The sequence below is a fragment of the Poecile atricapillus genome, chromosome 32 (genome assembly GCF_030490865.1).
Source record: "Poecile atricapillus isolate bPoeAtr1 chromosome 32, bPoeAtr1.hap1, whole genome shotgun sequence".
Classification (NCBI taxonomy): domain Eukaryota; kingdom Metazoa; phylum Chordata; class Aves; order Passeriformes; family Paridae; genus Poecile; species Poecile atricapillus.
This window is the reverse complement of record NC_081280.1, coordinates 3,890,446-3,912,651: the sequence shown is the minus strand read 5'-3', so window position 1 is coordinate 3,912,651 and position 22,206 is coordinate 3,890,446. Positions and strand designations below refer to the sequence as shown.

The window sequence follows — 22,206 nt, the reverse complement described above, 5'->3', positions numbered from 1 at the left end:
TCCTCTCCCAGGATCTTGCCCCCTCCCATGCCCTTTGATGGGGGAACAAATGTCAGAGGGACAGCACTGCCAGGCAGTAGCCAAAACACTGGTCTGTTCTCAACACCTGCCTAGGTACTGAAATAAATTGGGCAGGACTAGAGTTCCTCTTTTAATGCTTTTAATACAAGAATCAGCTTGGGTGGGGGCCCAAGGGGTCGCACACACCGCCACTGCTCCCAGATTCCACGCAGTGAAGGAGGAAGTTGACTTTGCCACACGGCAGAGTCGGAGCTTCCGTACTCACAGGAGTCCGCAGGAATGCTCGTCTTCTTCGGCTCGGAGTCTAGGATGTCACCCTGGTCGAGTTCCCCCTTGGTGCTGTCAGCTTTTGGGAGGAAGTCAGGGGCCTCCTCTGAGTCTTCCTCGTTTGGTGGTGCTGTCTTGATTTCTTCTTTTCAGTGCAGCTCGCTGTTTCCGGGTTCTTATCGCTCTGTGTGTGTCCTGTGTGTCTCTGGTCTCTCTCATTTACGTACAGGCCCTTATGTCATCCTCCTCCTCAGGGCCGGGGACGCCATTTTGGGGAGCAGTGGCGGTGATCTCCCGACGGGACAGGGACATGACAGCAAAGGGTAAGTACAGCTAATACATAACAAGAGAAGAGCTAATAACCTGAACTTGGGATAAACAACGAAACAATTGAACTGGTTTACAACAAAGCACTAACCAAGGTTTAACACTTGCATCCGGGTTCTCGAAATTGTTTCTTACAGCCCAGTGCAGGTTGGGATGATGATCCACCCTCACAGCTGGCCCAGGGCAGGTCTGGAGTGCTTTTGGTGGCACCTTGGGCTGGCACACACTTGAGGAGTGGGTCTGTTTTCAACAATGAAACTTGGGAGTTTTAGATTGCGTAAAAAAAAAAAAAAGAAAAAAAAGAAAAGAGAAAGGAAAATCCCCTCTTTCCTGAGTGCAGGCAGCTCTCCAAGCAAAGCAGGTCCCAGCTGAGGGAGGACACAGAGGATGGGGTTGGGGAATGTGGAGCAAGGTTGTCCACACTGGCTCACACCTCAAGGCACATCTTCTCTGAGCAGGCCAGACCTCCTGAGGAGAGACCCTGGGTCAATATCAATCACAGAATGCTGCAATCACCTCTGCTCCAAAGAGAGCAGCAATAAAATACATCCTTTATAACAGGAATGTGCATTTCTTAGAAGCTCTTTTTAACATTTCTCCATAACTTTAGTGGGAAAACTTCCAAATGAGCTGCACTGGAGCAGAGGGAAATGAAGGCACAGCCATGGTTTGTCAGATTTGCACAAGGCTGCTCTGAGTCCCAGGGGCTGGATGGGGGAAATGGTGGGGTGGGGGTAGGGACAAAGTCTGATTGATCATCAGCCAGAAGGGGTGTTTATTTTCAGATCTATTCAGACTGCCTGAGGGGGTGCTGGGGATTAATATCAACTGGGGATTAGAAACAGAAAAAGAAAACTAAACAGGACCAAACAATTATATCTCAATTGTTTTCACTACAGTAGATTTACTTTGAATACGCTTCTGAAATTTGTCTAATTAACCATGGAAGAACTGATGACTTGAATTTTTCCCCTGGGCTTATCTTGTTTGGGAGATTTGAACAAATGTTAATGAGCCTTTGTCACTGAATTCCCCAGCTGAAGAGCTCAAGAAAGAAGAGGCCTGTGGAAAAGTAAAATTCATCAGCAACCTCCAAGTGGCTGAGGATCCATCCTTGTGAGAGCAGGAATGACCAGCAATGGGCACAGCTTTGTGGCTGCCCCAGCTTTGGGATGGGCCCTGGGCCTGGAGCAGGAGCAGCTCTTGAGGGCCCCAAGGCCGGGGCTGTGGTGCTGGCCTGGGCAGATGGGATGGCAGGAGGGGCTGCAGAGCTGCCAGGATCTCCTGGAGAGGGGAGCAGGGCACCCAGGGAGCCTCCTTTTCCTTTGGCCAGGCACTTTCCCCCATGGCTGGGGCTGAGGCCTCTCTGAGCTGCAGCTGCTGCTGTGCCCTGCAGAGGGGCTGAGGCCGTGGGGCAGTGCCCAGAGCAGCCTGCCCTGAGCAGAGCTGTGGGGCCAGAGCCGGCTGGGCTGTGCTGGGGAGAGGCCCTGGCTGCTGCCGAGAGCTCAGGGCAGCTGGGACAGCTTGGAGGGAGCTGGGCTGGGCTCAGAGAGCCTGCCAGAGAAACCAGCAGTGTCCATCTCAGCCTGGGTGAGCATGCAGGGACAGGACTCAGCCCAGGCCTTGTGGGGCAGGGCCAGCGCCTACAGGGCAAGGGATTGAAAACAGGCAAGTGGCCGAGAGAGGAGGCTGCTCTGTGCCCTTGGTGGCATGAGCAGGGCAGGGAGGGGGCCCAGGACATTTGTCACTGCCAGGCTCTGTCCCCAGGTGCTGCCAGCCCTGGCTGCTGAGCCCAGGTTTGGCCTGGGCTGAGTTTGGCTGTGGCCCAGCTCCATCCTCCTGCAGGGCTCAGGGCCTGTTGCTGGCCATGGCCAGCCCTGCCCGGCCTCTGTGCTGGCCCAGAGCCCGGCAGAGCCCGGGGCAGGGCTGTGTGTGCAGGCCCACAGGTGCCACGGGCTCTGCAGGAGCTGGGAGAGGCTGCCCAGCAGGGAGGCCATGGGGCACAGAGCCCCAGGGCTGCTGTGGGCACCACGGCACAGGGGCCGTGCCCACCCGCAATGCTCCTGCCCTGGGCTGGGCCTGCCCAGGGGCTGGGGCACCATGGCTGGGCCAGCGGGGCACAAAGGGGCCACGGAGCCGCTGCTGGGGCTGGCAGCAAGGCCAGGCACAGACAAGGAATTGCTGAGCATGGCCTGTGCTGGCCAGGGCTGGCTGTGGCAAGGGCAGAGCTCAGCTGCCCTTGGTGGCTGCAGGAAAATTCCAGAGCCCAAAGAGCCTCCATGGCTGTGCTGGAGACCAAGGCTGCAGGAGGGAAAGGCAGGGCTGCTGTGGGATGGGGAGGGCATTGAATTCCAGCAGACACCACAGATGGGAGGCTTAGCAAGGCTTGAAGAGAAGAGAAGCTTCACAAGCCTCCAAAGGGGGATGTTACCAGATGAAAAACCATCTCCAGCTGGTGAGCACACAGTTCTTGTTCTTCAAAACCCCTTGGCCCATGGAACTGCACCATGCCCATTGTGTAAGAAGAATTGGAAAGCGACCAGCTCCAGTTGTGCCAACTTTTACCAGTTCACCGGGCAGTCAGGTCTGACTCTGGCATCACCGAGCACCAGGGACCACCAAAGAGACCCCCAGGACAGAAGAACACAGCTTTTAAGGTAAGAGGAAATATGTTAGTGATTTCAGAGAAATGATTGTCATATGTATGTTTATTCTGTGACAGTCAGTGGATATGGATGTAAAATACAGTCCACAAGCAGGAACTTTCCTGTACCCAGCAGGCACACCTTTGGGAAGAGCTATTCCGCCTTGTGCATCTGGCTGAATAAAGAATGCTGCTTCTCACTGTTCCCTTGCTGTGAAGCAGTTTCTTTTATTTTTTCCCATTTTTGGTAGCAGAGTCACAATGGACCCTTGGTTCCATGATGCCCCATAGTGTCACCATGGTCTCCTTGGTTCTGCAGTGTCACCATGGGCCCTTTGTTCCATGAGGTTCTGCAGTAGAACATGGTCACCTTGGTTCTGTGCGGTTCCATGGTGTCACCATGGGCCAGGGTTCCACAAGGCCTTGCTGTGTCAGAAGGGCCCCTTGGTTCCAAGAGGTTCCTCAGTGTCACCATGGACCATTGGTTCAATGTGGCCCCAATGTGCCAAAATGGATTTTGGTTCCGTGGGGTTCTGCTGTGTCAAAATGGACCCTTTGTTCCATGAGTTTGCCCAGTGTCACAGCTGACTCCTTGGTTCTGTGAGGCCCCGCCATCAGCAAGTCTCTGAAACATCGGAGTAAGTCTCCTTAACACTAATTTGGTGTTTAAGAGGGCATCAGTTATTCAGGCCTGAGGTCCAACATGGGATAACTCCTAACCTGACACGGACATGTGATTCTCCCAGTGTGTTGCTTTTATACAGTGGCTAAATGCATATTACAATTTACCCACTTCCATAAAACCAAACCTCGAGTTCCCAGATTCAGTCCTTGTTTTTCCCATCACTGCACCCTTGAGCCAGATGTCTTCTCGTCTCCCAACCATCCTTGCTGGGAAGGCAGGCCCTGCATGCCTTGTTCCTGTGCTAGAATTTCACAGGCACGGTAAAAATTGAATGAACCCTTTTGGTATCAAGGCCAAGGCTTTGTGTTGCCAGGCAGAGGCAGGCAGGACACAGAGCTGTCAGCAAAGGAAGGGCCCAGCGAGCTGGGGCAGCCGGGGGATGACGACAGCCTGCAGGGCCAGAGGCGCAGGGCATGGACACCGTAGGGCAGCCTGGGCTGGAGAGGGCACAGGGATGGGCAGCAGCTGCAAGGCCCTGCCAGAGGCAACTTGTGCAGCCCTTTGGCCATGGCTGCTGGCCCTGGGCCTGAGCCATGAGGAGGAGACAAGTGACCCTTGCAGCACTGGGGCCTCATTGCCTCCTTGTCCCTGCTCAGCAGCCTGGCAGGGGCCGCCCCATGGTGCTGCCCTTGGCATTGCACATCCCCACATGCCAGTGGCCCGGGAAGAGCCCTGAGCAATGAGGGAGGGACAGCATCTGCCTTGCCAGGGGCTGGGGCTCAGCCCTTGGCCCTTGGCACTCCTGAAACACATCCAGCTTTGCTCAGCACCACAGACACCTTTCCCTTGCTTGTCCCCACCTGTCATCAGTGCCTGCGGTGTTCTGCTCTCCCTGGAACCTGGGGACACTTTCCCAGTCATGTTCCTCAGTGGGACCCATTAAAACTTCAAGAAACTTTGAATTGAAACTTTAAATTGGAGTGCCAATTTAACTTGTAGTTCTTGAGAAGTTTTTTGAATACTCTCTCAGGGACTGAGTCTGGTGGAAACAACACCAAAGCCCTGAGAGGGTCATTAAAATCCTGGTGCTGTTGCTGAGCTGGGCCGAGCTCCTGGCACAGAGGCAGCTCCTGGCAACCAAGAAGAGCTTCAAAAAGACATTTCTCCTGATGAGCAGCTTTTCTCCCAGCCCAGCAGAGCTGAGGGCACTGCCTGCAGCCACCTGGGTGCCTTAAAGCAACTGGAAGGACAAGTCTGAGCTTCTTCATGGAGAAATGCTCCCAACTGCTGGCACAGTAAGTCTCTGGCTGCGGGGATCTCCTAAAGCTGCCCCATGACAGCACTGACATGACTGTAGGGATGGCTCTGCTGCCGTTTGTGGTTTGGGGAGGATGTGCTGCAGAGCGGGGCTGCCCTGGGCACCCTCAGAGGGACAGGGCAGGACAGCTCCTGCTGCCAGGGACGGCTGCAGGGGCTGAAGCTGGGGCTGCAGCCAGGGCTGCCCAGGGCTGTCCTGCAGAGCAGCTCCTGCAGCCCTGAGGGCTCTTTGCCAGCCCAGGGCATCAGCCACCTGTCAGGGGCAGCTCTCAGCCTGCCTGGGAGCTCCCCGTGGGCGGTGGGGAGAAGTTGGAGGGGGAAGGAGCGACCCCCATCAGGGCAGATTCCTCCTGCTGTGGAGATGGTGCTGCATGGCCAGGGCTGCTCTCGGCTTTCTCCTAAAGGAAAGGGCAAGGGGCTGTCAGCTTTGTCTGTGTCACTGAGACTCCTGCACTGTCACCCTGGGCATCAGCAGAGCTGCCTCAGCTCTCCCTCCCAAAGTGCCTCCTCAGCCTCCTCTAGCCACAGCCAGCAGCAGCAGCACCTTGGCTTGCAGCATCTCTGTTTGTCTGAGCTGCCCTTAAGGCCCTGCTGGCAGGGAGATGGCCCTGGGCAGTGCCTGTGCTGGGAGGGGTGTGCAGGGCAGAGCTGAGCCCCCAGGGCTGGGCTGGGCTCAGGAGCACTGGCAGGGACAAGGCTTGGATAGAGAGAAACAGCTCCCAATAGGCACAACTCCAGGCAGAGAGCCAGCCCAGCCCTGGGTATCCCTCCCTGTCCAGCTGCACAGAGACAAAAAGATGTCTCAGGAAAATTATTTTGAAATTGGAGCCTTTAAAAAGGCTGCTTTATTTTTCAAGCATGTTTTATGTTTAGCCACCCTGAAACAGAGGGAGGTGTAATGAACAAAAGGCACCTGTGTGGGACCAGCAGGTCTGAGTGCCCTGGGGCACAGGGAGCCCTGATTTCCCTCTGGGCTCCCCAGTGCTCAGGCTGAGAGCAATGCTGAAAGAGGATTTCTGCCCCTTCACAGAAAGGAACAGTAACTTAGCAGCAAAACTCAAGCTCAAAAATATCAAAAAGAACTGAAAGAAATTACCCCAGAGAAAGAGAAGTAATTTTGAGTAAATTTGTAAGAAAATAGCATAGAATTGACTCAAGGAAATCTCTCCAAGCTTTTCAATGTCTTCTTTCAACAGTCCACCATATCCAGAGTGAAGAAATGCCCAACAGCAGCTCCTTCAGCCACTTCCTCCTGCTGGCACTGGCAGACACGCGGCAGCTGCAGCTCCTGCACTTCTGCCTCTTCCTGGGCATCTCCCTGGCTGCCCTCCTGGCCAACACCCTCATCATCAGTGCCATAGCCTGCGGCCACCACCTGCACAGCCCCATGTTCTTCTTCCTGCTCAACCTGGCCCTCACTGACCTGGGCTGCATCTGCACCACTGTGCCCAAAGCCATGCACAATTCCCTCTGGGACACCAGAGAAATCTCCTACTCAGGATGTGCTGCACAGCTGTTTCTGTTTGCCTTTTTCATCTCAGCAGAGTATTTCCTCCTGACCATCATGTGCTACGACCGCTACGTGTCCATCTGCAAACCCCTGCACTACGGGACCCTCCTGGGCAGCAGAGCTTGTGCCCACATGGCAGCAGCTGCCTGGGCCAGTGGCTTTCTCTACTCTCTGCTGCACACAGCCAATACATTTTCCCTGCCCCTGTGCCAGGGCAATGCCCTGGGCCAGTTCTTCTGTGAAATCCCACACATCCTCAAGCTCTCCTGCTCCAAATCCTACCTCAGGGAACTTGGGCTCATTGTTCTAAGTGCTTTTCTATATTTTGGCTGTTTTGTGTTCATTGTTTTCTCCTATGTGCAGATCTTCAGGGCTGTGCTGAGGATCCCCTCTGAGCAGGGACGGCACAAAGCCTTTTCCACCTGCCTCCCTCACCTGGCCGTGCTCTCCCTGTTCCTCAGCACTGCAGTCTTTGCCCATCTGAAGCCCCCCTCCATCTCCTCCCCATCCCTGGATCTGGCAGTGTCAGTTCTGTACTCGGTGGTGTCTCCAGCCCTGAACCCCCTCATCTACAGCCTGAGGAACCAGGAGCTCAAGGCTGCCCTGAGAAAATTGATGACTCTGTATTTTCAGAAGTATTAAACTCTCTCATTTGTGCTGCAGAGCCTTTTGAATGTAACTCTTTGGAATCTCAGCCTTAGTTTTCCCTATTTGTGCATTTATTCATCGGTAACTTTTGCTACTGTTGTTGTGTGTTTTACAAATACTGTAGTATTACTTTTTGTATTTCTACATGAATATCTACCTTTCTTTTGAAACACAAAGACCTGCAAGAGGTCTGTTCCCTATGTATTTAAATAAAAATAAGTGTTTGCCCTGACCTGTGTTTCCAGGGTCATTCCTCAGCGCTTCTCTGGCTCTGCAGTGAATGATTTTGGGTACCTTAACACCTCAAGGGTTAAAGGTTTCCAGGTTAAATGGGCTAACTTAATGCAGTTACTGCTGTGGAAAGTGTTTTATGTTCAACTGGATGTTGTATTAAATGCTTTGCCAAAGTTCCTTGGTTCTCTGTACTTTGCCAGTAAAATTCTGTGTGGTTTTCACCTCTGAGCTCCGTTGGTCAGAGCATGGTGCTGATATCAGCGAGGCTGTGGCTTCAATCCCTGTGTGGGCCATTCACTTGACAGCTGGAATTGCTGGTCCTTGGGGGTCCCTTGCAACTAAGAATATTCTTTGCCTCTGTGTCCCTTGAGAATATCTGCTGGGGGTTTGTCCCGTGCACCAAAGGCAAGTCAAGGAGCCTTTGGTTGCCGCCATCATTGGAGTGTTGTGGCTGTTGCAGCCCCGCAGGCTCCCAGTGGCCTCTTGTTTCCGTCAGGCCCTGCTGGCTCCCGCTGGCCCTTGGTTCCATGAGGATCTGCAGGGTCCCACAGGTTGATGGCATTTGTCCTTGCTGCCCCTCACATCCCCCTGCCCCACAAACAGCCCCGAGCCCCCCGTGAGGGACAGGCCCTGCTGTGCCAGGCCTGGGCTCAGGGCTTGGCCTTTCTGCTGCCTCCAGCCAGCCAGGGCTTGCTCAGCATTGCAGTTCCTGCTCACAGCCTTTGGCTCCCTGCAGTCCTGGCCTCCAGGATCTGCTCTCCCCACTCCCTGGGGAGCCTTTGCCACTCCCTGCCCTCACTGGGGCCACTGATGCTCCAAGGGACTTGGACTTTGCCTTTGGACTCCTGGAGCAGCTTCTTCACCCTTCTCTCAGTGCCTGAGGCTCCTGGGCTCAGCCCCAAATCCAGCCTGGGGCTGATTCAAGTTATAATTATGTCCTCACTTTCATTAACATCAGTTAATGACAAGCTCCTGGTTTCATTACTCCCTGTTCTGGCCCCAAATTCCCTTTTTTTATATCCAGACTTCCCCTTTTGGCTCCAAAATCCCCCTTTTGGTACCAAACTGTCTTTTTAGTTTCTGCCAAACTCCCCTTTTAGGCATGCGACTCCCAACTTTTTTAATCCAAACTCTCACTTTAAGGTTCGAATTGTCACTTTTTGTTGCTAAAACCCCCAGTTTTGGGCCAAACTGTCCATTTTAGGAGGCAAATTCCCACTTCTGGCTCCATATTTCCAATCTGGGCACACACATTCCTCTATATTGGGACTGAAGTCCCCATTTTTGGCCCCAAATTATTCTTTTTCAGTCCAAATACCCTACCTGAGTGCCCAAATTCCCCATTTTTAGGCCCAAATTCTCTCTTCCTGGGCCAAATGTCCCCATTTCAGGTACAAACTTTCCACCTGACGACCCAAGTTCCTATTTTTGGGCCCCAAAATTCCCACTTTTGGACACAAACGCCCCTTTATTCTGGCCCCAAATCCCCTTTTTCATCCCAAATCTCCTTGTCTTGCCCCAGATTTTCCCCCTGGCTGCCGTTGGCTCACCTGGGACCTTTTAACATCAGATTCCTGTTTGTTTTTAATCCAAACTCCCATTTTTACATCTAAACTGCCCCTTTTTGTTGCTCAAACCCTCAGTTTTGGGCCAAACTTTTCCTTTTAGGAGCCAATTTTTCCCTTTTGGGTCCACATTTCCTATCTGGGCACCCAAATTCACCTTTTGTTGTGATAAAATTGTTAGAATGTTGTTAAGTTAGTTTCTGTTAGTAGTTGATAGCTTGAAATGTATCTTTTCCCCTATTTTAGTTGTGATTCCCCCCCACACTTCTCTTTCTGCTATTGCTTACCTGAAGTCAGGTTCCCATGGTCACTGAAGTTTTTCTCCTCAGCTCCAGGGCGAGAGGCCGGATAGAGTAAAGAGAAGACCCTGCTGGCATTTCCAGCTGCTGGAAGTTTCGCTAGGCCGGGAAAGCGCGGGGGTGACAGCAGAAAGACCCTTCTTTCCAACCCAGGAGTTTGTAACTCTGTTTTTCCTGTCCCAGAATGCCTCTGAGCTGTGGAAGCTGAGAGGGCATTCTTACCTTCCCTTTCTTTCCCCCCTGTGCTGCCAGGAAACCAAGCCCCCCTCTCTCCCCCTCTGCCCCTCTCTGGAGAATACTCCTACACCTTGGTGGGCATTTGAAGAAGTTGCTGTCTGTTATTTCTTATCTTGGTGTGTGTAACCTTGATTTGTAGAAAGTTTCTAAGATGTACCAGCTGAGAAAAAGAATTGTTTCTCTCTCTGATGTTCCCTCCCTCCAAGAAACCCTGTTAAAAGAGACCCCCAGTGTTGGGGAAGGTGAAACAGGGAAACCTTATGAATGTGATGGTTTAACAAAAGATTCTGAAAATATGAAGGGTAGAATCAAAGTAGAAATGAAAGCCTGCTTTGAGTCATAGGATACTGAGTACTGGTTAACCAAAGAACAATAGCTTAGCCAGCTAGAGGAGAATCCCTGTTGATAAAACAATGTCCTTCTGCTGATAAAGAATGCAAAGGTCAAGAAGCAAGGAAAGAACTTGTAAGGTTTTGTAGAATCTAAAATGCAACACTGTATGTTAATATAGGGAAGCGCATAGGCTGGATGTAAATTTTTTAGTGGGTGTGTCTCATGGTGAATGGTTACTAAGAATTAGAATATTCACTATAGGAAAGCATATAATCGATTGTAACAAGAACTTCGCTCTCCTTTCTCTTCTCCCTTACCCCTGACCCCTTACCTCCTACCCCTTAGCCTTTCCCTCTTACCCCTTGTCGTGGTTTTAAACCAGTAATTAACAAAAAGGGGAAAAAAGGAATTATTTATTTTTTGCTGTGAGATATGGATTAAAATAAGAGCAACTCAGGCATAAAACTTAAAAGGAATAAAGAAGAGTTTATTGACAAACTACAAGAATAAGAACACCAGAATAAACTTTTAGAAAAACCTTTTCATTTCTCACTGCTCACTATTCTTTTGTTTACATGACAACAGAGACAAAAACTGTATAATTTTGATGGTTTAAACAGTTCTAATTCTTTCTATAGTCCTTTCCTCAGTTTCTGTAGAGAAACAGAAGTTCCTTTCTGTTAATTTATGGAGTTTGTCACAAGAAAACTATTTTTGTTATAGTTTCTCGTTTCTCTGATATCAGCTGCTCAGAGCTACTGTTATTAAAGCCCACCCCTCCCATTCCACATCACTCTGAAATGTGTTATGGGTCATGAGTTTGAAGATAGCATTTTTAAGGATAAGTTAGTCAAAGGTAAAAAAGTATTCTTCATCTGCTTCTGTGAGCTTCACTAAGAAACAGTTTTTCTCATTGCCTCTCAAGGCTTCAAATTTCTCAGCACTTCACTATACCACAATTACTTCACTTATTACTTAAATTTACACTTTGAACACCTTATTCCTCTCCATACTCTATTATGAATTAAAGGGGTTTTTCTCAAGACTTCATTGTCCATTTCCATAGTTTTAACAGAAAGATATTTCAGCTTAATTAAAGCATCTCCTTAATTCTCTACCTTTCTTGAAGTCTCTTTTCTTTCTTGCTACTAGTAGTTTATAAAGTCTCTTTTCATGTTGATTCCTTTCCTTTTCTCTCTCTGAATAAAAAGATTAATCCGCAAGTCTCATCTGGATAAGAAAGAGTTAAAATCTTGCCCAAGCTTTTGTAGATGGTTCGGTGATCTCTGCTGAACAGGAGCTAGAGCCGTCTGCGCTGGAAAGTTCTTCATAGCTGCTTTTAGAGAGCGTGGTCTCTGTCTTTGCTTGCTGCAGGCTCAGAGTTTCTTTCCTCTTTCACTCAGCAGTTTTCTAGTGAATGTAGTTACAGCAAAACTTCCAGCTGAACCAGAGATCGGGCCGAGCCCGGCCCAGCCCGACCTAGCTCGGGGCAAGCCTCATCTCCCGGCCGGGAGACGAGAGACGCGGCGGGCCCGGCTCGGCCCCGGCCCGGCCCCTGCCCGGCCACATGGCTTGGGCAGGGAACCGGAGGCCAGCCGGAGCTCCGCCACGCTTCACCGTCAGGAAACAAAGAAGCACTACAGACTTCTGGGTGTACACTTTAAGGTGGGGTTCACGAGTTGATTCTACTTTTCAATGGCTAAAACTGCTGTCAATTCTCAGCAATGACCGATAATTGGTCAAGAGAAAAGACTCCCAGGAGACCCCAGCAACTTTAACTTTCTTAAAGGTAAAGGAACTTTATGACACCCCTCTACCCCTCTCCCCCATTCCTAACTCTCAGACCCCTCTCCCTGCTCCTACTCCTCTCGTCTTCCCTGCTCTCTCCCTCTGCTTTTTCCCTCTTTCCCTCTGCTCTCTTACTCCCTCCCTCCCTCATCCAACCTCTCCTCCCCTGCTCTACCTGTTCTCTCTCCCCTCCCCCGGACCACATGGACGCCAAGGCTGGTGGCGGACACGGGTCTCCCCGCCTTTTACCCTTATAATAAATTGCTTATACTTGAACAGCTTGACCCTGGAGAAGTCTCTCACCGCGAGCGAGAATTATTACACTGCAATACCTGGCGCCCATCATCTGAGACCCTTCCCACGCCATCTCCATTGGTGAGACACTTCTCCATCATTGGTAACTAAAAAGACTGTTTTTTCACCCTTTAAGGCCATCTACAGTGCAGTTTATGCGGCTGATCACCGTAACACTGTAACTCTCTTTCCCCTGTTCCGCGGCATCCTCGGGCACGGGCCAGCTGTTGCTTAGCAGCGTCAGCTCCGGAGCTTTAGAGGTATCGGCCGCGTGGTTTATTCGGGGTGCAGGTTGCCAGGCGACCTCGGCACCCCTGGTTTCCGCAGGGTCCTGTGACACGAGAGAGGGTGGCAAAGCCACACCTCTTCTGTGCTACACGGGACTCCCCCCCTGCGTGGTTTATTCGGGGTGAAGGTTGCCAAGCAGCGTCTGAACCCCTGGTTTCCGTGGAGCCCCCGTGGAGCTCAGGGGGGCGTTGCAAGGCGACGTCTCACCTGGGCTAGGTGGGGAAAGCCTCTACGTGGTTGAGCGAGGGGCAAACGCTGCCACAGCATCTGCACCCCGATCTCTCTAAAAGTTTTTCCGCTGCAGTGTCCAAACCGTAGCTTTTAGACGACTCTGCAGCGTGGTTATATGCGAGTATTACTAAGTGACACCCAAGAACGGACTGGAGGTGCCTGGCCAGCACCCATCGCCCGAGCTCTGAGAGACGAGCCAACATCATTTAAATAAGAGGTGAGTCACAAACCAGTCTATCATGGGTCAAAGCTATTCTACCCCAGACAAAAAGCTGTATAAGCAACTAAAATTCTTACTGAAAGCCAGCCAAAGTAATTTGCCTAAACGAGAACTAAAAACCCTTCTAACCTGGACTCTAGTTAATTTCCCAAACGCAAAACACTCAGAATTTTTTACTAGAGATTTCTGGGACACAGTTGGTAATAAGCTGTTTAATAACATTTCCCGCCGAGATATGGCGGCCGCAAAGTTGGTCCCAGCCTGTAGGGCACTCGTAGAAATGTGTGCTGCGAATACACAACGCGCGACAAGCCCCCCGGACCCCGCAACCCCCGTGTCTCCTACCCCTCCCCCCGACCACGCGTCCCCCGTACCCTCGGTCCCCGCCGTCCCCCCTCCCTTCCTGCCCGCTCAGACCGGTGTGTCCCCTCCCCCCGACCATGTGGCCCCCGTACCCTCTGTCCCCGCCGTCCCCCCTCCCTTCCTGCCCGCTCAGACCGCTGTGTCCCCTCCCCCCGAGCACACGGCCCCCGCTCCCCCTACCCCAGTCCCGGCACGCTCCATTCCCACCCCTCCCCCCACCTTCCCCGTCCCACCGCCCCGCTTTTGCCCCCCTCCTGCCGTCCCAGCTTCCCCCGATGTTGCGGTCCCGCCCCGTTCCACCGTCCCCGTGGCTATGGGCCCCGCCGCCGCTGCGGCTCCGCTGACCCCCGGCGGCGCGGTCCCCGCGGTCCCGCCTGCCCCCGCCGACACCGTGGTTCCCGGCTCCGCCACCCCGCCCGCCCTCGGCATCGCGGTTCCCGCAGCTCAGCTCCCCTACACCCCCTCCGTGCCGCCCGCGCCGCCTTGGTGCCCCGCGGGCTCCGCTTTCCCGGCGCCCGTGGTGCCGCCGGCCCCGCCGCCGCCGCCGTGCAGCGACACCGATCTGTGCGGTGCGGCGCGGGCCGATCCGAAATGCCCGCTGCCGTACACCACTCCCCCATGCTGCCCTGCGGCGCTGACGCCATCCACGCATGCGCAGTCACAGCTTCTAGCGCCGGCGCTCCTGCCTCCGCCGTCCCCGGGCCCCCCGTGCCACCCCCCCGTGCCAGCCTCTCAAACCGCGGAGGGGGAGAGTAAGGACGGGAACGGGACCCCGGCTCTACAGCTGCTGACACCCGCGTCGCCTCTGCCACCGCCCAGCCCAGCCACTGTCCAGTCCCCGCCATGCGTCTTCACGTCCCCGCGTCCACCACCGAAGCCGCCCGACACCGGCACACGGCCCCCGCCTGTCTCTGCCCCGCTGCTGACACCGGCACAGATCCCGTCTGTATCCGCTAGGTCAGCAACTCTCCCCGACAGCGCGGAACAGCGACAGCCGCGGCCGCCGCGCACCGATGTACTGCCACTCCCGGGCTCACCTACGCGACTCCTGAACTGCCCTGCACCACCACCAGCAGCCACGAAAGACGGGGGAGAACGGGAGTGAGAAATAGAGGGAAATATAGGAAGAGATTATTCAAAAGCAGATACCGTACCACCAACAGTGGCAATTCAAGCAAAGGAACTTAGAAAGACTTTGAGAGAAAGTGATCTACCAGAGACACTTCAACAAAAAACAATCAAATTCCCGTTATTTGCATGAATGCATGTTGTTTTTACCCTTTTGCATCAATCTTTGTAGTAAAACTTTACCTGTAAATCAGCCCAAGATAAATGCCTGGGTTGCCTTAGCCAAAGACTGCAAGCTTTGATACCATCTGCTTGTCAGATCATACTGTTCCCATTCATAAACAGCAAAATTTGAAAAATTTAGCCAACCAAACTCATATTGATAATTCTAAAGTGAATCAATCTGACCTTCAAAAGTTAGAGAAGCTGGACAATTTGTTTAAAGTTTTAAGCTTTGCACCTTGGCTAAGAGAAATCTGTAAAATAAGCTTAATTGTTTTAATAAGTGTTAATTGTAGTTTTAGCAGCAGTACCTGTTATACTTCAGTGTGTGCAAAAACTAACAAATAAGACAGTTTCTATTATCTTAAATAGTTCATCGAGACAGGGGAGATGTTGGGGAAGTTGGAACAGGGAAACCTTATGAATGTGATGGTTTAACAAAAGATTCTGGAAATATGAAGGCTAGAATCAAAGTAGCAATGAAAGCCTGCTTTGAGTCACAGGATACTGAGTACTGGTTAACCAAAGAACAATAGCTTAGCCAGCTAGAGGAGAATCCCTGTTGATAAAACAATGTCCTTCTGCTGATAAAGAATGCAAAGGTCAAGAAGCAAGGAAAGAACTTGTAAGGTTTTGTAGAATCTAAAATGCAACACTGTATGTTAATATAGGGAAGCGCATAGGCTGGATGTAAATTCTTTAGTGGGTGTGTCTCATGGTGATTGGTTGCTAAGAATTAGAATATTCACGATAGAAAAAGATATATTGAATTGTAACAAGAATTTCGCTCTCTTTACTCTGACCTCTTCACTCTTTTCTCTTAACTCTTACCCCTCTCCCCCTCTCCCCCATTCCTAACTCTCAGACCCCTCTCCCTGCTCCTACCCCTCTCGTCTTCCCTGCTCTCTCCCTCTGCCTTTTCCCTCTTTCCCCCTGCTGCTCTCTTACTCCCTCTCTCCCCCATCCAACCTCTCCTCCCCTGCTCTACCTGTTCTCTCTCCCCTCCCCCGGACCACGTGGACGCCGAGGCTGGTGGCGGACACGGGTCTCCCCTCCTTTTACCCTTATAATAAATTGCTTATACTTGAACAGCTTGACCCTGGAGAAGTCTCTCACCGCAAGCGAGAATTTATATACTCCAATAGACCATGCTGGCTAGGACTTGATAATGTCTCACTTCAGTACAGCAAACCTTTTGGAGAACTGTGTTCAGCTAGTCTTATAATGGATGTCGCTTTCCTGGGGAAAATACAGAATGGTTCACTTTAGCCAAGATAAGACCTGTAGTGCCCCTGTGCTCTGCTCTGAAACTAGCTGGCAGCATCACCCAGAGCTTTCTTGGCTTTGGCATTTTTGATTAAGTTGTTCAGAGATGGTCCAGTAAATTGTTTAATGATTCATTTTCAGGTGAAAGAACAGTGTGATTTGCATGTGGAACCAAAAACCTCTTCCTTTGTTTACCCGCCCAAAGACATTGATAATACAGTAGTTTTATAGTTAAAAAAGGGCACTAAATGTTCCATGGAGTCTCAGTGTATTCAGTATTTATGACTCTATGATGTGCTGGATCCCCTGGACCCCACTTATTCTAGATGTGCTCAATTTGAGCTGATTTCAGCAGTCTTCATCATGAGTGGCTTGATGCTCTTTGCTTCCCAAGATTCTCTTGAAATAAGAGTTAGAACATCCCATATTCTGGATCTCGCAGCACCTTCTCAATGTGGTGAAGACTTGGCCATACTTATCCTGTTCCTGCAGAAGTGCTGTGCTGACACTGGGAAGTGTCTGTGTCCTCATGGCTTCTTAAGGAAAGAAGAGATCCTAACCTTGCAAGTGGGTATTAGAACATGTTGGCTGGGACCCAAGTTTCTGAAAATATTTGGGCACTCTGAGCTCACTTTAGTGCATGTTGAGCACCTCAGTGGCTTTATGGAGCACACCTGCCCTGACTGGGCAAGGGCTGTGGAGGATGTGCTTGGTGGTCTCCTCACTCCATGCTCAGAGCTGTAACTACTGGAGGACACTGCCTTGTTTCTGCTGGGGAAATGAATCGCCACAAGTGTAAAATACAAATGATGGGGGTTGCCTTAACTTCACCTTGGATAAGATGGATTTTTGTATTTTGCACTGTCACAGTGCTGCCATATGCTCAGGTCCTGGTCTGAGCTGAATTGGTGCCCAAAGGCAGCTGTGCTGCCCTGCCCCAGGTGACAGGGAACACCTGAGCTCCTTGCTCAGTGGCTCAAGGGCAGCAAAGCAGCATTGGAAGACACTGGAAAATTCAGAGCTGAGCTTTGGGCTGGTGGAGGGTCTGGATTGGAAACCACAGGAGAAGCAGCTAAGAGCACTTGGTTTGCTCAGCTGGAGAAGGGAAGACTCCCTGGGGGCTGCAGCTCCTCCTGAGGGGCAGCTCTGATCTCTGCTCCCTGGCACAGGGACGGCACCCAGGGAACAACTGGAGCTGGCCAGGGGAGGTCAGCTTCTACGGTATTTAAACTCAGATGATTAAATTCCAAGTTAAGATGGCTAAATGTATTGGGATCCTTTAGCACTAAATCACAGTGGTATTGTTTAGATGCTGAATAGATAAACCGAAAACCAGTCATTTAGTAAAATTTTAGAAATTTTTTTAGGTGTCTGACTTTTAATACCTTTTGACAAATGCTTATAAAGTGATTTTTCCAGTGATTTATAAATTTCTCTTTTGCTTTAAATAAAGCAGAACTAGGTATTTGATGTATAGAATCCTCATAATTGTTATTGGAATTTTTCTTTGAATGAGGATTTTGGCATGGATGATACTTTACAAAACAGTCCCAGGTCTGGATCTCATTCATCACAGATCTTGAAAATAAATATTCCTTGGCTTTCAGATAGGGCTGTAGAATTTTTCAAAGGATGAATTAGAGCTATAAAGTGTATATACATTTAAATATAGGGTGTTGTCTTTGCCTGACACTGTCATAAATTGCATTTATTAATGGCAGATTATATGAACTGTAGCCAAGTCTCTATCAGCACTTAGGCCACATACCAGATGAACAATTGGCTGCAAGTCTGTGCTCTAATAAAATTGCACATGAGCCTTGAACTCCACGTTGTGGTTTAAACACTAAGAAATTAGCTGATTCCTCAGTGGTGTAAAATGGGCACTCATTGAAGCCCAAGCAAGGCTGCTGTGGGACATCTGCTGAGAATCCCACCCTTGGCTCTCCATGGCACTGTCCTGGCTCCTGCCCCAGCTCCCAATATCCCTCCAGGATGAGGATGAGCAGAGCTGGGGCTGCCCAGAGCAGTGCATGTGCCTCACACTTTGTTCCTTGGGATGAGTTTCTCTTTGCATCTGGCCCTTTGCCGCCAGTTGCACTCCAGGACATTGCCTGCTGCTGGGAAGAGATTCCCTGCTCAGGACATGCCGGAGTTCCCAGGGACTGTGCTCCTAAATTGAAGCAAAGTGACAACACATGTCTGTCATGTTTGCTAGTGGGGCTGGAGCAGCTGACTTGGCCACCAAAGTCAGGGAGAGCAATGCAGTTTTTCGTAAGGTTTTTTTTTACCAAGTCTTTGAAATCTTTTTTGGCATCTGCTCTTTATTACACAACAATATAGCTGTCCTTTTAGGAAAAGAGACACTTTTCATTACTCATTTCTAAGTTACCAGATACATTCCAAGTACCTACAATAACTGTGAGGGCTTTGCTTTCAGGTGATTTAGCAGTACAGCTCAGTCCAACTTCAACACTGTTTCCTGTTCCATGTCTGCCTTTACCTTGGTCACAACTGAAACCAGATTTTTGTCAGAGGGTCAGGGTTTGGTTTTTATGAAAGAAATAGTTTGTCTGAATGAGTGACATGAAACTCTGGGAGGAAATCTGAACCTCACAGTCCCTCACATCCCACCTTCATCAGCAGAAGCAAGTTCTTTGTTCTTTGTAGGGACAACATATTTGCTTTTCCTTTTCCCATCCCAGGGATCACACTGAACTTTCTTCTTTTACATCCAAGTCAAAAGCTCTGTGAACTTTGTGGGATTTTAAATCAAAAGTAATATGTTAAGGCAGAGGGATGGAGCATTGCAAAGTTGACTTCTTTTTCCCCTTTCATGTCAAATTGCATTCTCCCTGTATTTTTGTTTCTGGAACAGCAGTGCAGAGCTGGGGCTGCTCTCCGGGAGCAGAATGCTGTGAAGGGCAATAGCTGTAAGGGCAGTAGGCACCTGTCCTGCCCTGAGTCTCCAGTAATTACTGCAACACCATCAGTATGTCCACACCAGGGAAAACTAACCAGGCACCTATTTTTGATTTTTGCTGTGCTTAACTCCAAAGTTATGTCTGCATTAAAATGATTTTAAAGACTGTGACACATCTGCAGTTTGAAGGGACAGTAAAGCCACTGTTGCACTCTGAGAAATAAATCCACAGTCAGAGTTGTTGATGTCATTTAACTAATTTTCAGCTCATTGTGATGATGATATCATAGAACATTTACTTTTTTTTTCCTCCCCAAAAGAAAATGGTGCCATTCAGCTTCTGGAGAAAAGAACTGTCAAAGGTTCTGTTTGGCAGTCATGGAGGGAGAGGTGGGGGAAAGAAAGGTATGTCCTGGAGAGATGCTCTGGTGAGTTCTAGCATTTAAACAAGCTTCTTTTGGTACACAGACTGGGATATTTTCAATACGGAATGGCTCCATGAAATGGTTTTCCAGGCCTTATGCTGGCCAGAAAGCTGTGAAGTCCATCACAGTTCAGCCTCCATAAGAAAGCGGCATCAGTGCCTGTGTCAGGTGAAACATATAATTCAAAAAGTAAACCTGTGTTTAGAGAAGCCAAAAGCCTAATGTAAACAAGGCCATAAAGCTTCTCCAGTCCTTCTGAGCGAGTGTGGCAGAGCTGTTTTGTTTACAGCAGTGCCATGGCACAGCAACAGCTGCAGGAGAAGGCTCAGGACAGCCTTGGAGTGGAGCAGGGCTGCAGGAAGCTGAGAGAAGCCCCTGCTCCAGAACGGAGGGACTTGTTCCAAAAGTAAAGATGGTGACTTTAAAAGCTTCCCACTGTGCTCCAAGTTTGCCTCTGAAGACTAAGAGGTGACCTCAGAAATCATGGGAAATATTTGGGAAAAGGTTTTAAGCAATTTGGTTGTGAATAGGCCCAAATCTCCAGTGGGAAAAGAGCCTCCCCAATAAGCTGGGTGTCTTGGGCTTAGTTCTTCATAGAATAAAGACTACTAATTAAGTGCAATTTTATTTATTCTAAAAGAGTAAAAACAGTCAATATTTTCCAGACTCCTAAAACTACTTTGAAAAATATAGAACTACTCTGGAAAAAGAGAAGAAATATTTTAGGATTTCTTTCTATAAAAAAAATACTCCTAACACTAGCAAAATGAAAAATAAACATAGTGGCTGCTGGTCTTGGGAGCCCTGTGACTGACTGCTGCCTGCCCAACCCTGGCTGTGTCCAGACAAGGAGCTTTGTCAGTGCTGGTGGTACCAGCCAGACACCAGAGCTGAAGCCCAAAGGTGTTGTTTAAGCCCTTCCGTGGCAGGAGGGGCCCACCTTCAGGCATGGCCGGACACCAGGGCCAGCAGCTGCAGGGACAGGAGGTCCTGTTCTGGATGGTGGTTGCCCCTCCACAGCAATGAGCTGGTAATGAAGCCGGGGCAGGGACGTTCGGTACTGGCTTGTGGATGGCCGATAACAAGTACAGCTCTTTCCAGCTGAAGTCTTTGGCTGGATTTGTGAAGCTGCAGAGGCACTCCTGTTGAGAGAAGAGGTGTCAGAGGCCCCCAGCTGCTGCTGGCACACAGGGACCCTCCTGCACAGTAGGGCCCAGAGCTGCCAAGGCTCCCCAGCACGGCTGCAGCTGCTGGCACAGCTTGGCCCAGCTGGAGAGCTGCCCCTCAAGGCCTCAGTGAGCAGGGGATGGCTCTGGGCAGGGTCCCAGGTCAGCAGCAGGCCCCAGAGCGCCTCTGCCTTTCAAGGCCAATCTCTTCCCCTTTCTTCTTCCTCCCTACCTTGCTTTGCCTCTGCCTGCTGCTCCTGGGGCTGCTCTTGGCCAGGCAGCCTCAGTGGCAGCCAGCACTGGCTGCAGCACAAGTGTGTTCCCCAGGACAAGGCCCCGCAGTGAAGAGGCCAAAGAATGCCCTGGGCAGCAGCAGAAATCTCGGCAGAGTTATTTGGGAAACCACTGACTACCCACAAGTCCACAGTAGCCTCACTGAGAAGGCTTCCTGTCTACAAAAGACTTTCAAAAGAAGCTGTTTGAGGGAAAGAGGAACAAAGCACTCACCATTTTCTCTTCCAGGTATACCATATTCCAAAACAGCATGAAATGAAGACAAGCTCCAAACAAAGCACGCCTGCTGTTATCGCTGGCCAACAGCGTGTTCCCTGACAGAAAGTCCTTCCACTGCCCTTCTGGGAATCAGGAACACGTGTTGTGGTGCCGGCTGCATCTGTGGGAGCAATGGGCAGTGAGAGCCCGTGCTGTGCTCCGCTGCTGAGCTGGCAGCATGCTGGGTATGGCCTGGACGTTCTCTGTTTGCCCCAGAGCTGGGGCCTGCAGGCACCTTGCTGCCCCTCGGCACAGGCTGTGCCACCCAACAAAGCCCAGAAGGCCGGGAGCAGAGCCCGGGGGCAGCACAGCTGCTTGGGCAGTGGCTCCTTCCAGGGACTCAGGCCAAAGCCATCCCTGAGCAGCCACTGCCACCCCTGACCCTCCCTGCCCTGTGACAGCTCCCCCAGCCCAAGGGGACAGAGCCAGGCCCTGTCAGGAGCCTGTGCAGGCCCTGCCCAGTTGGCAGCCAGGGCTGGCTGTGGCCCTGGGCTCGCGGCAGGGCTCCCACTCGGAGCTGCTCCTGTGCCTTGGGCCTCTGGGCGCTCAGGGCCAGCTCTGGGAGCAGCTGCAGCAGGAGGGATGTTGGTGCAGAATTCCCAGTTCCCAGGGGCTTTGAATGAGCTCCAGAGTCCTTGGAGCTGAGGTGCCTCAAGCTTTGGCTCCTTCTGGGTCATGCAAGTGCCGGCCCTGGGGGGAGAGCTGCTGCCACACGGCCCCGCCGAGGGCTGAGCCCAGCACAGCAATTACCTCCTGTGTCTGGGCCTCTGCCTGCGATTGCCTCTCTTCCTGAATCAGGAGTTGCCTGGGAGCCACTGCTTCCTCCAGGAAGTGCTTCCTTGTGCACAGCCTTTTGCTTCATCCCTTGAAAAAAGGAAGAGGCACAGGTAGATCAGATGGAAGAATACTACATTCAGTACGGTGGCATTTCCAGAAGGCTGAGCTTGTCAAAGTCATAGATAAAGTTCAGGAGAACACCTCTGATTTTGGGGTAGGACCAGGCCCCTCCTTCCTCCAAAGAGCCACAAAGTCATGAGCGGATCGCGCAGGCCGAGGGCACACACGTGCACGGCTCTGTCCTGGCACCTGCAGCGATGCCGCCCTGGACGAGCTCTGGCCTCTGAGCTGGCAGCTCTCCCAGGGGGAAAGGCCTTGACCTACCCTCACCATCTCCCACAGCCTCAGTCCTGGATTTGGGATGGGAAGCCGGATCACCTTCACCAAGAGGTTTGGCTGCAGGGAAAGGTAAGACAGAAGAGCTCCCGTGGCTCTGTAGGAGATCCTCAGGCTCCCTGGGGCAACCAAAGGAGCTGTGCCAGGCAAAGCCCCGGGGCACAGCCCTGGGCCTGGCCCCTTCCCTCACTGCTCTTCTC

The 22,206-nt window shown here is 51.2% G+C and overlaps 2 protein-coding genes across 2 annotated transcripts in view; both read left to right on the top strand.

Annotated features, from left to right (window-relative positions):
* LOC131590197 (uncharacterized) overlaps positions 1-22,206 on the top strand; it is a 236,029-nt gene that overhangs the window by 63,571 nt on the left and 150,252 nt on the right. The window lies entirely within an intron of this gene.
* LOC131590213 (olfactory receptor 14C36-like) lies at positions 6,421-7,604 on the top strand. The gene has a single exon (XM_058860161.1). It carries the CDS (start codon positions 6,421-6,423, stop codon positions 7,351-7,353), a length of 933 nt encoding a protein of 310 aa, XP_058716144.1. The 3' UTR covers positions 7,354-7,604.